At 45.0% G+C, this 14,684-nt stretch overlaps 5 protein-coding genes across 5 annotated transcripts; 3 read left to right on the top strand and 2 right to left on the bottom strand.

Moving 5' to 3' along the window:
• Window positions 1–316: 316 nt before the first annotated feature.
• JR316_0005673 (Zinc-type alcohol dehydrogenase-like protein C2E1P3.01) lies at window positions 317–1,552 on the top strand (the record flags this gene model as incomplete). The annotated part of the gene is made up of 5 exons (XM_047891429.1): window positions 317–564; window positions 627–705; window positions 761–950; window positions 1,005–1,381; window positions 1,433–1,552. The coding sequence occupies 5 exons, from the start codon at window positions 317–319 to the stop codon at window positions 1,550–1,552; spliced, it is 1,014 nt and encodes a 337-aa protein (XP_047748778.1).
• A 385-nt stretch (window positions 1,553–1,937) lies between these two features.
• On the top strand, window positions 1,938–3,210 carry JR316_0005674 (Dehydrogenase azaJ; the record flags this gene model as incomplete). Its single annotated transcript, XM_047891430.1, has 5 exons — window positions 1,938–2,194; window positions 2,247–2,325; window positions 2,385–2,574; window positions 2,641–3,032; window positions 3,091–3,210. The coding sequence occupies 5 exons, from the start codon at window positions 1,938–1,940 to the stop codon at window positions 3,208–3,210; spliced, it is 1,038 nt and encodes a 345-aa protein (XP_047748779.1).
• A 329-nt stretch (window positions 3,211–3,539) lies between these two features.
• JR316_0005675 (ABC transporter G family member) lies at window positions 3,540–7,573 on the bottom strand (the record flags this gene model as incomplete). The annotated part of the gene is made up of 18 exons (XM_047891431.1): window positions 3,540–3,641; window positions 3,697–3,759; window positions 3,817–3,958; window positions 4,022–4,245; window positions 4,298–4,340; window positions 4,396–4,489; window positions 4,541–4,572; window positions 4,622–4,652; window positions 4,706–5,332; window positions 5,387–5,728; window positions 5,787–6,296; window positions 6,347–6,428; window positions 6,486–6,673; window positions 6,734–6,979; window positions 7,028–7,168; window positions 7,227–7,319; window positions 7,373–7,501; window positions 7,561–7,573. The coding sequence occupies 18 exons, from the start codon at window positions 7,571–7,573 to the stop codon at window positions 3,540–3,542; spliced, it is 3,102 nt and encodes a 1,033-aa protein (XP_047748780.1).
• A 334-nt stretch (window positions 7,574–7,907) lies between these two features.
• Window positions 7,908–10,027, top strand: JR316_0005676 (putative Dol-P-Man:Man(7)GlcNAc(2)-PP-Dol alpha-1,6-mannosyltransferase; the record flags this gene model as incomplete). The annotated part of the gene is made up of 8 exons (XM_047891432.1): window positions 7,908–8,228; window positions 8,281–8,419; window positions 8,468–8,641; window positions 8,690–8,914; window positions 8,967–9,073; window positions 9,122–9,348; window positions 9,402–9,577; window positions 9,633–10,027. The coding sequence occupies 8 exons, from the start codon at window positions 7,908–7,910 to the stop codon at window positions 10,025–10,027; spliced, it is 1,764 nt and encodes a 587-aa protein (XP_047748781.1).
• Window positions 10,028–10,183: 156 nt separating this feature from the next.
• On the bottom strand, window positions 10,184–11,457 carry JR316_0005677 (Dehydrogenase orsE; the record flags this gene model as incomplete). The annotated part of the gene is made up of 5 exons (XM_047891433.1): window positions 10,184–10,300; window positions 10,365–10,759; window positions 10,815–11,004; window positions 11,061–11,142; window positions 11,201–11,457. The coding sequence occupies 5 exons, from the start codon at window positions 11,455–11,457 to the stop codon at window positions 10,184–10,186; spliced, it is 1,041 nt and encodes a 346-aa protein (XP_047748782.1).
• Between the last annotated feature and the right edge of the window lie 3,227 nt (window positions 11,458–14,684).

Raw genomic sequence — 14,684 nt, forward strand, 5'->3', positions numbered from 1 at the left:
GGATAACATCGTTGTCGAGTCGGTAGCAACACTGTCATAAGAATTTTAAGAGAATATAAAGAGTTGAACTAGCTTTTCGGGCTAATTCGAGTAGGTAGAATTGTTGTTCAAGTTGTTGAACAAGGACACTGTTGGTCATAGCCGATGATTAGATCACTTAGTCAGCAATCCTTCGAAGCCTCGGAAGACACGCATCGACTCGGCAGTCGGCTGCTGCAACCTGCAAGAAACGTTCTACTTCTCCTCCAGTTCGAGTCTGACATGAATAAAAGGACAGACCGAATGGGTAGTCGTGTTGAACGACCTCATATCTATCATGCAGAAAGCCCTTCTTCTGAACTCGAAATATGGAAATTTTGTCGTGTCCGATATCCCTCGTGAATCGCCTGGAGTAGGCGAGGTCCTGATCAAAGTGCAGTCCGCGGCTCTTAATCCTGTCGATTGGAAGATACAGAGATTCGGCTACCTCATCGATGGATATCCTGCTGTACTAGGGAGCGATATCGCGGGCGACGTTGTTGAGGTTGGCGAGGGTGTTTCGGATTTCCAGAAGGGCGACAGAGTGTACGCACCACAACAACTGCGAGCTTCATCAAACGATACTGAGATCCTATTCAAAATCATAGCTTCAGCCAGGCCGTCTTCAAAAAGACTCGTGGAGCGTTCCAACAATATGTCGTTGCCTCCACTTCATCCTTGTCAAAAGTACGAGGTCTAGTTGCTGCCCCAATTGACATTTCATAAATTCAAGGGGTTTTAGATACCTCCCAAGTTTTCGTATGATGAAGTATCCACATTGCCCATGGCCCTAACAACTGCCTTTGCAGGCCTCTACAAAGATCCTGACTCTGGCCTTGGAATCACACCGCCAATAACTGAAGAGGCTCGGGGCAAATATGCCAACACTCCAATCGTCATACTTGGTGGCTCCAGTTCTGTAGGGCAATATGGTTTGTACCATTCGTCTTGCCACTTTCCGCCGAGCGACTTACTCTTCATTAAAGTCATTCAGTTTGCTAAGCTCTCAGGCTTCTCTCCAATCATTGTAACTGCATCGCCCTCGCACACCGATTCCCTATTGGAGATCGGAGCATCAAATGTGATTGACCGAAATCTATCTACATCCTCTCTAAGCGAAGAGATAGGAAAAATCACATCCAAACCTATTCATTTTGTTTTTGATTCCATTGCATTGGCAGAAACACAGCAAACTGCGATCGATATCATATCTCCTGGCGGTCGTGCCGTCGTTGTCTTACCGGCTGTAGTGGCTCCAGCTGAAGGAAAGTATCTCTCCAAAACAAATGCAGGACACGTGCATCCAATCCCTACCTTCTATCGTGAACACCTCTACGGATTTTTGGAGAAGGGTTTCATCACGGTGAGTATAAATAGACTCGATAACATGACCCCTGCTTACATCAAATAACAGCCAAATCGATTTGAGATTCTACCGAATGGTCTAGCTGGAATCGTGGAAGGACTTGAAAGGCTGGAGGCCAACAGAGTGTCTAGGTTGAAGCTTGTGGCGCGTCCTCAGGAAACATTGTAGCTGTTGTGGCATCTGATTTGTACAATCATTCGTGAGCAGCGCGAGCCACTGGCACCATGAAAAATCCGCCTTTTTGATCGCATACTTCGTCATCGGATAGACCTTTCGCATCAAGTATAACGTTGAAACAGGTTGTGAACTCATCGATCCTGAGATAAGTTACCGCCTGAAATGGAGGCTGAACCAAATATAGTCCGAGTACCGTATAACGATCAGCAGTCAATCAACATGTATCACCCACGCCCAAATACGCACCCTTCACTGGAATAACCGCACTGAACTATTATAAAAGGCTGGCTACTCTTACAATGGCATCTATCAGTGTAATCTTCCACACTAACTTTCCTCTAAGCTTTGAGTTTTCGCTTCCGTTACTATCCCAAACATGACCCTGACCCACAAAGCCCTTGTACTTCCCGAGCAGTTTGGAAAATTCGTCGTCGCAGACTTCCCTCGCGAAGCGCCCGGTCCTGGCGAAATCCTGATTAAAGTGCAGTCAGCGGCACTAAATCCCGTCGACTGGAAGATCCAGAAATGGGATGGTTTGATGGACGGATACCCTGCCGTTTTAGGGAGTGACATTGCCGGAGACGTTGAGGAGGTCGGAGAAGGCGTGAAAGAATTCAAGAAAGGAGATAGGGTGTAAATATTATTTTTCTACCCCCCGACTACACATTCTAACCGATGAGTATAGCTTTGGTCAGGGAGAATTCAGAAAGACCCGAGGCGCGTTCCAGCAGTACGTCGTATCATCTGCCTCAACGACATCCAAGGTGCGAACATCACAGAGCTGGATACAACCCTAGAGTCTTTCATTAATTTTATGGTGTAGATTCCGCCTAAATTTTCTTACGATGAAGCCTCCACGTTACCGATGGCACTCACCACAGCTTATTCGGGTCTTTATAGCAAACCACCCAATGGATTTGGCCTCGAGGCTCCGTTGACCGACGCAGCTGTCGGTAAATACTCGGGGAACCCCATTGTCATTTTTGGAGGTTCCAGTTCAGTAGGACAGTTCAGTAAGTACCATTTCCTGCTCGACGCATTGACGATTAATCTAACTGCCTAACGTCCCATATTTCCAGCAATTCAACTTGCCAAAGTATCGGGATTCTCTCCTATAATTACAACCGCATCTTTGAGGCATGCCGACGCTCTTAAAGATATTGGTTGCACTCATGTACTCGACCGTAACCTTTCTTCAGACGCACTCAATGCAGAAATTAGTCAGATCACTACAAAACCCATCCACCATGTGTACGACTCAATATCTTCCGATCTTACCCAACAAATCGCTTTCGATATTTTATCTCCCGGAGGTCGCATCGTTTATGTCTCATTCCCCACTGTAAAAGCAACAGAGGAGAAGCAAATTAATTTTGCGTATGCAAAGCTCACAATACCTCCAAACACAGAGCACATGCCTGCGTTCTATCATGACCATGTCTACAGCTTCATAGAAAAGGGTTGGATCACTGTGAGTCAATCTATACACTTTTTATGCCATGAAACTAATAGCTTGATTATTATTATAGCCTAACAACATTGAGGTCTTGCCCAACGGTCTTGCTGGAGTCATTGAGGGCTTACAAAGGTTGGAGGCGGATAAGGTTTCGAGGCTGAAGCTTGTCGCTCGTCCACAAGAAACAGATTAATATTTATTTTTGCTCCAATGTCCCCTTCAATTCTCAGAATGTTATTTTTATGTACATGGATTCAGACAAAGGGAGCAATCACACACTATTGATGAACATGAAAAGTCCTTTTCATTTAATCAAATCAACCAACGGGCCTCTAATAATGGTATTGTCCTTCAAATAGTAAGTATTTGGAATAGATAATGTGCTACAAAAGTTATACAAGGTAATCATAGGCTCCAGCGGCTATATGTAACTACGTGTAAAAGATACGCGACCAGAGCTGCACTGTAACTCTTTCCTCACTCTCCACGAGTGGCAAGATATAGATAGGGATATCATAATCCCTAGCGTCTTTCCTTGACGAAATAATGTAGAGTGATATAGCTCGATATCGTGAAAACAACGAAGAAAATGGCGAGTAGCGAAATGTTGGGCCACCAGAATGACTTTGAAGGCAGATAGATGAGATAAAAGAACGAAAATAGCATGTTTAAAATTTACCTGGGATCTAAGCCCGAATACAGACAAAATGGTCGCAGCTGGAACGTCCAGCTCGACGCCATACTGTTGTTGAGATTTGTTAGGTTAAGATCATTGATGACGTCATCGTATATAGCTCACCTTCACCTCCTTCAACTGCAGGAATCTCAGCTCATTCACAGCAAGAGCCTCAAACGCGGCATGGAAGAATGAAATAGTATGCAGCCATTGGAATGCAGGAGAAACGCTCTCGCGATTGATCAACAGACCCGTGAACAACAGACTAAAGAAGAAAAATCAATCAATCAAAAGAGCCACAGATGGCCATATCAGCTATTGGACGTACTTGAACAGCATGATGAGCGTGCCAACTAAACTCGCCACGCTTACATTCGCAAATGCGATTGAGAGCCATAGTACAACGCTGGCGGTGGTCAGGTTGAACAACACCAGCGTAAGCATGAACTTCCAGAAAATAGACACGGCTGGCACGAGGCCGACGAGGCCATATACGATTCCGCCGAACATCATGGGGGGAATGAGACGTAATGGTAAGATATCAAACAGAATCTGTCATGTAAGATTATCAATCAAGCTCTAACAAGCTATGATTAGGGGTTACCTTCGATGAGAAATATGTGAAAGAAGAATAATATCCATTTGCCCTAAGATGATGTGTAATTAGAAGGGATTCCAGGCACCAAGGTGATTAAATCGAACCTTTCTCTAATGAAGAGTATGCGTTCATTAGCGAATAGGCCCAGACTCGACAAACAAGAAAAGCCGAAAAGAGCCAGCGAGAAAAAGAAAATGCCTATAATAACAAAATTACAGAATGTCTTCATAATTCAAGATTATAACATACCGAGTCGATTCTGGAAACCTGAAATATCATTCCTAAAGAATGGTCAACGTATAACGACGACACAGGCAAGACAACGCTTACGTAACGTTGTGGTAGAATAGCCCACAAATAACTGAAAACAATCATCAGTTTTGATACGAAGAGCAAAGACACGAAAATACATACTAGCCAGTGCAATAGCGGAAGTGTAATGAGCAGTTAGCAACGCGGGATCACGATATAAGTTCTTGAAAGCCCTGCCACTCAAAATCCTAAATTGCGTGGTCCAACTAGCCCTCTTCCGCCCTCTCAGCATCGAAGTCTCGAGGATAACATCTGGAAGCTCATTGCTTGTGGTTCCATTTGCATTGCCATTTCCACTGCTGGCGTCTGCGCGGACGACTTCCCTCCTCAGTTGTTCACCAGCCGCCTTGATCTCAGCAGCGATTGTGCTTCCCGCATACGCCTCCACAAGCACATTCAGCGCCGGTGCAACAGGTACATTCTGCATTTGATTTTTATTCGCGACGAGGCTTACAACACCGTTCTCTAGCACGGCCTTGAAGATCTGTGATGTCTTGCGCTTGATGTAGTTCCCAGATGAGGATGAACTCGTCGGCCGCAGCTCGGTATCGTCGTCGGGGTTTGTTGACAAGAGAGAGCGAACAGAGAGGGGCACGCTATGTGGAACGATAGACAGTCCTTGTTCTGCGCTGGCAACATTAGGATTGTCGCTAGGAGGTGAGACATCGAGAGGTGTTGATGATTCCGAGGCCGCAGGAGCGTCAATGCTCGCATGCATCGTGAGATCAACTAACAAATGAATCCTTCAGTCGGCGTAATATGTCAATCAAATAGAAGACGAACTAAGGAAATCGGCGATATTGAAACCAGGGGGGCAGGGCTGGCCTATTGAAGCAAAGTATTCCTGGCACTTGGTGAATTCACCGGAGTACACCAACTTCCCGGCGGCTAAGACGAGGAGTTGGTCGAATAGAGCAACAATATTGCTGCGGGGTTGGTGTATAGTGAAGACAACAGTTCGGTTATAGTTGCGCGCAAGGGATACAAGACTTTCAACGACGTTGAAAGCATTGTAGGCATCGAGGCCGCTGGTAGGTTCATCCAGGAAGAGGATTGAAGGCGAAGTAACCAGTTCACAGGCAATCGATACTCTGCGCTTCTCTCCCCCTGAAATTGAACGGTGACCTGAATAAAGAAGCAACAGGTTGAGACCGAACCGGATTACAGCATAGGGTCTACTTACCGCTCTTTCCGATCCTCATGTCCTTGATACCCAGAATACCCAACTCGTTCATAGTCTCGAGTGTCCTGAATTTCTTAGCTTCAATGCTCATCTCCCTCGGGAGTCGCAACAAGGCACTGTAAAGAATCGTTTCGTAGACGGTTAACGTGCTCATTAAGGTGTCCTCCTGATCCACATATCCTATAACATTCCGGAATTCGGCATCACTGACTTCACGTCCATTAACAAGGGTAGTTCCATAAACGGCCCCTCTCTTTCGCTTGCGAGCAAGGATGTCGAGGAACGTAGACTTTCCGGCACCGGAGGCACCCATAATGGCCATGATTTGCCCAGGCTTGACACATCCAGTGATGTTATCCAAAATGGTACGGCCGGCAAGGTCATATGTGATACCAGAAAAGTAGAGGGAAGCGGGGACGTGATCCATCATCAACTTTGCAGATTCATGTTCCGGTAGGCGAAGCTGACCAAAGTCTCCGCCCTTGTTGGCGCGACCAGAATACCATAAAACTATTGAATTTGTTAGAAGCCAGATATCGGACTAATGATGTTGTACAAACCTAGGAATGTCAAAAGAACGAAAAGAAGAGCGCCAGCTGAACTTAATGCCACCCATAAAGTGTTGTCCGGTTTCGGAGGTTGCTGGAGGGATATTAATATTGGTACCGGAACCAAAGATAACAAGATAATAGTACTCACGACGTAGCCAGGAACCTGCGAATAGTGTAGACATTCACCACCCTCGCATTGAAGAGTGATATACGCGTCTCCGAATATTTGATCGATCAAATCATTCATTGCTGGCTCCTCAAATTTACACCCCTGTTTGGACTTGCAACTGAACGTCGCAGGACCTTTAATTTCTTCAGTCAAGAAATCGGAGATGTCTATGAAACGGGCAGCACGTTCAGATTTCATAACAAAAACATGCACATGTTAACACGCACCTATGCTTCCGTCCTCCCCACAGATAAACCTCCCAGGTACACATTTGCATTTGATCTTTTCGCATTGATAGCTCGTTGTGTTGGAGGCGTAACTCCTATCCGTCTTCGATTCGCATTCTTCCAAAGCGCAATAAAAAGATTCGACTTGAGCGGTCCAGAACTGGAAGGCGCAAGTGCGGTCTTGAGCGTCGCAACTGAAAGTAACCTGCGGCGGCCGTCCTGGTAGCATATCAAGAATCTTCCGGTCTGAGATTGAGGTAAGTAAGGCGCATTTTAAGAAAACAGTTTGCGTACTGGTGACGTCGCACATCTGATGATTGTTGAAGACAGTTTCCCCGCCCTTGTAGCATGTCATGTTTGCTACCTCATCATCCCCTTCGGTAATGATACCACCTGCCAGAGGGAAGCCGACACAAGCATTGTCGGTTTTACAAACTGGAAGAGGTAAATTGAGGAAAATCTGCTGCAAAGGTATACAAAAAAGACTACTCACCATTGCAATTTATTCCACCCCAACCATCTTTACATTCGCAACTGTCCCCAGTTCTAGGCCTTCGATGCTCCCCGTCCGCCAATGAGTCACATTCTAACGACAGAATGTCAAATATGAGGTATTGAAGAAGGTTCATTTTGACATACGCGGTTGTAGACAGTCAATTCCCGACCATCCAGGAGGGCATTTGCATTGACCGTCGTACTTATTGCATTCAGCAAACTGCCCGCACTCGAAAACGGGCAACATGCAATTGAAACAAGGTGGGCATTTGCCTATAATAAACAGAATTAAGAGATGGTTGTTTCGTGTCTGCCCGCCGGACTTAACAGACCTGAAGGTGCCATATCTGCGAATGTATTTAAGCTCTGCAACATCTTGTCAGAACGCCGCAGGAGTAGATTAAAGAGTATAATCCTACTTGAGAAACATAACTGCGATTCGATAAGAGTTCGTTATATGACGTGTTGGTTGCCAACACTGAGGTCGGCAATGATATAGATGCGATGAGCACTAAGGAGAGTATTCGCCCAGCGGTAGAAGATATTGTGCCCCTTGAACGGGCAGCTGCCATGCCCATGGCTGCGGGGAAATTTAGAGGTTAAGTAGAAAGAGTGAACACAGGGCTCATGGCTTTCCCCAGAGCAGCGCTGACCTCTCGTGACCGGTTACTATAATTAAATGCCGCCGCCCCGCCGCCGTAATTGTCCGGTGTTTAACCGATCCAGCCTCGGTGTCAACCACTTCGCCAACAACATCGACCACGCCGACAACTTGCAAGAAAGCAAGAATAAGAAAACATTCCTAACACAAAAACATCTCATCTACCATCGTATCAAATTCGGCAATCGTGCTATGAGCGTTGCTTTGGACGTTCTGATCTTCGCCGTAGGTTGGGCACACGTCGTCCTCGCCCCATTCTTCAAAGTCGAAGAAAGCTTCAATCTACACGCCACACATGATGTTCTAATGTATGGTGTTGGTCGTGAAAACTTATATAATGTGCGCTCTGGCAAGTGACAAAGACCTCCAAAGCCTAATATTTCTTTGAAAGTACGACCATTTCACATTTCCTGGGGCAGTGCCACGAACATTTGTTGGCAGTGTACTTCTTGCATGGGTTTCCACACCGACTATTAGGGTTGCGCAATGGCTAGGCTTCGTTCCTTCAAAATTTGAAATACAGATCATAGGTATGTGTTTCTTTCATATCCCGACTGTTTCTTCTCATCAACGCGTAGTTCGCTTGTCACTCGCCAGTCTCAATTCTTGGTCGCTTTGCTTGATTCGAAGAGGCGTATCACGACGATATGGAAGAGGCACAGGCTTATTTTTTGCACTGTTAACGTGTACGCAGTTTCATTATCCATTTTGGATGGGTCGCACCATACCCAACATGTTCGCCACTATCCCTGGTGTGTAAATCCTTGGTATACTTTGAACCTACATTTAATATGATATAGTCAATGTATCAACGTACCTCCTTGTTGACAGAGCTTCAAATTCGGTATATACATCCCTCAAGAGGATCTCTGCAGCAGTTACCTTACTTACATTCGTTGGGGTTGTGCTTCGCGCGGAAGTGGCACTGTTTTTGGGACCTTTTGCTCTCCAATTATTAATTTCTCGACAAATTCCCTTGCTACGATTATTGAAAGTGGGGTTCATTTCTGCTCTCATCTCACTACGTAAGATGCTTTCTTTGCCTTTTCACCCCTTGTTTATATTTTTTTCCTGTAGTTTTAACTCTCTTCGTGGATTCCTATTTCTGGAACAAAAGCCTTCTATGGCCCGAGTTTTCTGGGATTTACTTCAATGTTATTGAGGGCAAAAGCTCGGAATGGGGTGTAAGTTGTTTTCTCTAGATCAATATCTAATACTCATTTTCTCTAAAGACATCGCCTCCGTTGACTTACATTACGTCCTACCTACCCAAGCTCCTCCTCGGTGCCCTCCCTTTGTCGATTATAGGTTTTGCTATCGACCATCGTATAAGATCCCTGCTTCTTCCATCGATGGCCTTCATTGCTTTGATTAGTAACCTTGGACACAAGGAATGGCGATTTATTATTTACGTTGTGCCTATATTCAACGTCGCAGCGGCTAGAGGTTCCAAATGGATGTAAGTTGTACAGCTGCCATTAGTTTGACTCCCCTTTCATAACCATATTGCAGGGTTTCTCTCAGAAAGAGTAGTCTTTTTGGTCGCCTCTTTTTCATGGCCACCGCAGGCATTCTCGCTCTCAACCTCGTTATTGCTGTGCTTTTCACCAAAGCATCTATGCGCAACTACCCTGGTGGCCAGGCATTATATACATTTCACCAATTATACCCAGCGAAAACGACATACCGTCAGTCCCCATTCTCCTTTCTCTCATCAGAACTCTAACGTTACCTTACATAAAGCTATTCCACACGTCCACATATCCAACCTTGCGGCACAAACAGGTGCCTCCCTCTTCCTCCAACTCAATGCGCCACCTTATTACCATCCTTCCCAATCCCAACAACTCTCACAACCATGGGTCTATAATAAGACGGAAAATCTTTCGCCTAACACTTTATCCAGTTCCTCAAGCCCTTTTACACACCTTATCTCAGAGGTGCCGCCCTCGACCGACTCGCGCATGGATCGTACATGGCGAATAGTGAGCGAAATCAAGAGTTTCGATCGCTGGGCTATCAACCGGGAGATTTTCAGTTTTAGAGGGAAGAAAAAGGGCGAATTGTTGACCCGCTTTAGGGATGTGTTGATACTGCAGGAGAGTCCTAAGCTTTGGCTTCTGGAGCGCAAACGTTAGGGGATTCAGGTAGGCCTATAATGTCTGATTTTTATGCTGATTTGAACTTTCAACCAACAACATGCACTATTTATTAAAGGATTTGACGCTGGACAATAAATGAAATCTGGGACCACCATTCATCGATTGTATATCATTCGAATCATCTGACTGGAATCAAGTTTCTTGCGGATGCGCGACTAGCTTGAATCCAGACACCTGATCCTTCTGCAATCTAGCCAAACCTTCCGGAATACCTGCTAAACCACGAGGAAGAATTTCGATGCTGTTAGGCTGTTGAAATGGAGATTAATTGTTCTTATTTAGAATTGACCTGCAAAGGGAGCTAGAGACCTACCTTGATTACACCCTGCTCCAACCACGCGGTGATGTGATCGCGATAAAGACTTTCAAGCAGTTCGACGTTATTGGGGTCTCTTAAAAACCCGCTGACAGTGGTGACCTTCTTATCCTCTGGAGCTGGGACTGCCAATGGCAGTACGAGTATAATTTGACCGCCCGAGGCCAATATGTCGAGACCGTCCTGTTCGGTCTTCGCGGACGAAACGGTGTCAAAGACATGCTTAACTGGTTGACTTCCAGTAGCTTTCTTGATTGCAGTGATCAATGCGGATGAAGGGAGGTTTCGATCGAATACTTCAGTTGCTCCGATGGATTTGAGGTGTTCGGTATGCTTAAGCGACGCGGTTGTCAGAATGGGCGAAAAGCCTGATAATTTGGCGAGCTGTATAGCTGGAAGCGAACTCTGTTGCTTATCAATCCAAGAGGAACAAACGAAACCGCGTACCAATCTGTCCAACAGATGAAGCCCCTCCCAGAATCACGATAGGGGTGCCAGCATATTTTCCTTTTGTCGCTTCTGACACCGGAGGCTCGAACCCTAGACCAAAGGGAGATTTGTTGTATAGAGCAACGTAGGCGCATGTCAAGACTCCCGGGAGTGCGGAGACTTGTTCGTAGGACCAGTTGTCGGGAAGCTTGACAAGAGGGATAGTAAGTTGGCTCACAAAGTTCAAGAAACCATCGTGCATACCTTGGCTACAGTTGCAGCAATTGCAACACAATATTGTTGGAAAGAGGAGAATCTGCTGTAGTTGAATTGCCCTTGTACAAACCTAAAGCAGGTTCACAGAGTTAACGGTAACTCGTAATGCCAGATTTACTAGCGCTTACACTCGGTCGCCTTTCTTGAAGCCAATGACTCCTTCCCCAAGTTCTTCAACATCCCCTGCAATATCGCATCCTATAACTGCCGGAAATTCCTCAACAAATATTCCATACTTCTGGATCTTCCAGTCGACAGGATTGAGAGAGGTCGCTTGAATTTTAATCAAGATTTCTCCGGGGCCAGGCTTGTAGATTTCGGTTTCCTTGATCAAGAAATCACCGAATTTTTTCTCGAGGAGGAGTGCTTTCTGTGTGGAAGGCATGCTTGATGAGGAAGTGATAATGTTGCAAGATAAATGTTGGACGGCAACTTGCACTCCAACACAGACTCCTTCCATTTTATACTGCAATGCACGATCACTACCCGTTTGAGTATTCTGCGTTTCGCCCCCTTTCTAATCTCTCAGTGCGTTATTTTCTAGCTTGCTAATGCAGTCTGATATTGTCAGGTACCGCAGCCTTTGTTAACTGCCTCCACTTTTGAGAATGAGCTGCCACCAGTGTTGCGTAGGCCCTGACCCGCGTGAATTTGTCTTGCGGCATCACTGCGTTATCCAGCCGGCTTAACATGGGGATCCATCATGACATAAACCGTGGGCACACAGTGTATTAAATTCGGTTATCATCCTTGGCTGACGTATGATAATATACATGGTTATAAATTGTTAAGCCTGTAGTAAAAAGTGAAAACTTGGCAGAGAGTCGATGGACTTTAGACAAGTGCTAAGTCATTATTGCATCTTTCAAGTTCAAGTTACTTTTCGTCAGATGATGAACTTTCAGCGTCGGATACGAGCACAAAATTCCTTTGCTTATACCTAACCTTTTACTTTGGACGCCTGATATTCTTACGTGGAGTGCGCAGCCAGAACGTTGAAATACGCGAACACTCAAATTTCAAACTTGATTCAAAGGACAAAGGTTGCTGAATTTTCTCCATTTTCTTCGGAGGACCGAGATTTGAAATGTAACGCGTGACTACCACGAGGTACTCCGAGTCTATATTGGGGTACGACGATACCAAAACGGGAACACTATTTTTTTTTGGAATCTGTTTATGGGAACACGAATTTCATCTCTTGTATCTGGAAGATTTGTGGTCGTATCAAATTTGTATGCTGTTACAATAGCGACATTTCCGTTGCGATTCTTGAAGCTTGATGGCACATCGTGTGTAGTACTTAACTTGGCTGCCCATGCCTTCATACCGGAGGTCCCCTAACTTATTGCAGGCTCAAGCCGTTGAATAAATCCTCTATCAATTTCACCCTTTCTTTCCCTCTTGGGCTGACCTTGCACTTGAGAGGCTTAGGCATAAAGGATATTCCCTAATATTGCATCCAGTTTCTCAGTAATTCAATGAGCATGCACAAATTGAAGCTAGTACTTACATCGTTGTACTCATCCTCCAGGTTCCACTTAGTTCCCGATGCATTCGAACCATCTGTCGGAGTGAGGTCAAACGCCCAAATGAGCCTCATGGTAATGAGATTCTACAGTCAAATTTTATGTATGATTGAACGTAATCTTAGAGTCGAATGCATGTGATCGTACCGTATTCGTAGTAGCAAGGTGCATTCCAGGACATAAACGCTAAGATCAGCTAATTTAGCCTATCGCTCAAAATAATATGTATATTTGAGAAAATAAATACCTTTCCGCCTCCGAACACGAAGCTCTGGCGAATGGTGTAACCTTTTTCGAGGCCGGGCTTTGTTCCATCAGTTGTGAAAAGGTACCGTTCTGGCCAGAAGTCATCTGGACGTTCGAAAAGTTCTACAAAACGTTTATTGATCAATGTACATCTTATTTTATTGTAGAGATGCATACTTGAATCATGCATGACGCCCCCTAACACAATGCGAAAACAATGAGCGACGATATTGTGTGATTTACCATGGATGGCAATTACAAGTGTTTATCAAAATGGGAACGCCCTTCGGGATGATGTAGCCTCGATACTAAAAGCATGTGCCATTCATGGCTATATGATAGGCCAAAAAACATTGACTCACTTCTAAATCCTTTATTGCAGCGTGTGGAATGCCAAGGGGCCCTACGGGCCTCAGACGATGTACCTATGGTCATGACTTGAGTGATCATCACTAAGATATAAGAATTGAATGAACTTCGCGAATAACAGCTTGAATGTATGGCAGGTTATTAATATCCTCCAATGCTGGGAGCCTGCTGCTGCTAATAACCGAATCAATCTCAGCTTGTGCCTTTTTCAAACATGACGGGTATTTTATGAGGCATAGAATCAAAGAATGAATGAACGCCGAGGTTGTATCAGTTGCGGCGTCAACCATTACTCCACCTATATAACTAAATTCAATGAGTAAAAACGCATGGTTAATGTACCACAGGTGCACGGTTTGCGCTGCTCACCCTATCATTTCCCGACTCAGTCCGAGATCTATTTGATGCTCTAGGACACCTTGGATGATGCTTCCATCTATTTGACCACTCTCCAACCTCTTTTCTGCATGTTCAAGCAAGGAGAAGTATAAGGCTCTTTGCTGGCTGCGGGTCTTCCTCCAGAGCTTTTTCCACGGTGCGCAAAATTCAGAGAGATATTTCAGAATGGGTATGAGGTCGACTGGAGTGGCTCCAGGTAATACAATCTTTGAGAAATGACGAAAGTATTGGGTAAATAATGTCAATTCTGGCGTATCATTTGTAGCTGCTGATTTTTCGTAAACCACAGAGATCGTCAGCGAGAATGCCAAACGATAAATATGAGAGCAAAGATCCTGAAAGACAGTGGATGAGAGAGGCTTGCATAAGCAAACAATGTACAGGGCCGTCACCTCCGGACTATGTAAAACATTGTACAAGAACTGTGTAGTTTCGGCCTCAGCAATTGGGAGATGAGCATGTACGGCCTGCGGAGACACCAGAGATTTTATGGCGTTGCGTCCAGCTTTCCAAAGGTGACTATCTGTATGTAAGCATTATACCAGTGTGGTTAGCGTACATTAGTTTCTAATGTCAATATAAAGAGACTACACTTGCCAGCAGGTGCAAATGGGAAAAAATTTCCTTCAGTGACAGCATGCATTGCGTGTAGAAAAGGGCGGTTCGACGTTTCACTCGCTCTGTCCTCTAGAAGCTCCTTCACAATTGTCGCATCCGAAAGAACGATTATTGTTTCATTCAATGCTTTCAACTGTTCCGGTAATTTACTCTCAGGCCCTTCACAGAAAGAAAAGACACATACAGAGAAGATCCCTCCATATTGATTGGCCAACTTGCTAAATCTAATTAGCAGTAGTATACGTCGTATGTGTGCAACTTAGCGCTTATCAGATTGAGCAAAACAAGCCAATGACTCACTCAAGGAATGGAAATTTCAGCGGGATTTGGTGCATGTTGCCGACTATAGGAAATGTTGGAGGTCCGGGTGGTAAATTTTTGTCTCGTTTTCCAATCAGAAGCAGCTTGGAAATGATCCAAGCCATAGCACATGTAGTCAACAGCGCGACGA

This window comes from Psilocybe cubensis, chromosome 5 (assembly GCF_017499595.1).
Source record: "Psilocybe cubensis strain MGC-MH-2018 chromosome 5, whole genome shotgun sequence".
Classification (NCBI taxonomy): Eukaryota; Fungi; Basidiomycota; class Agaricomycetes; order Agaricales; family Agrocybaceae; genus Psilocybe; species Psilocybe cubensis.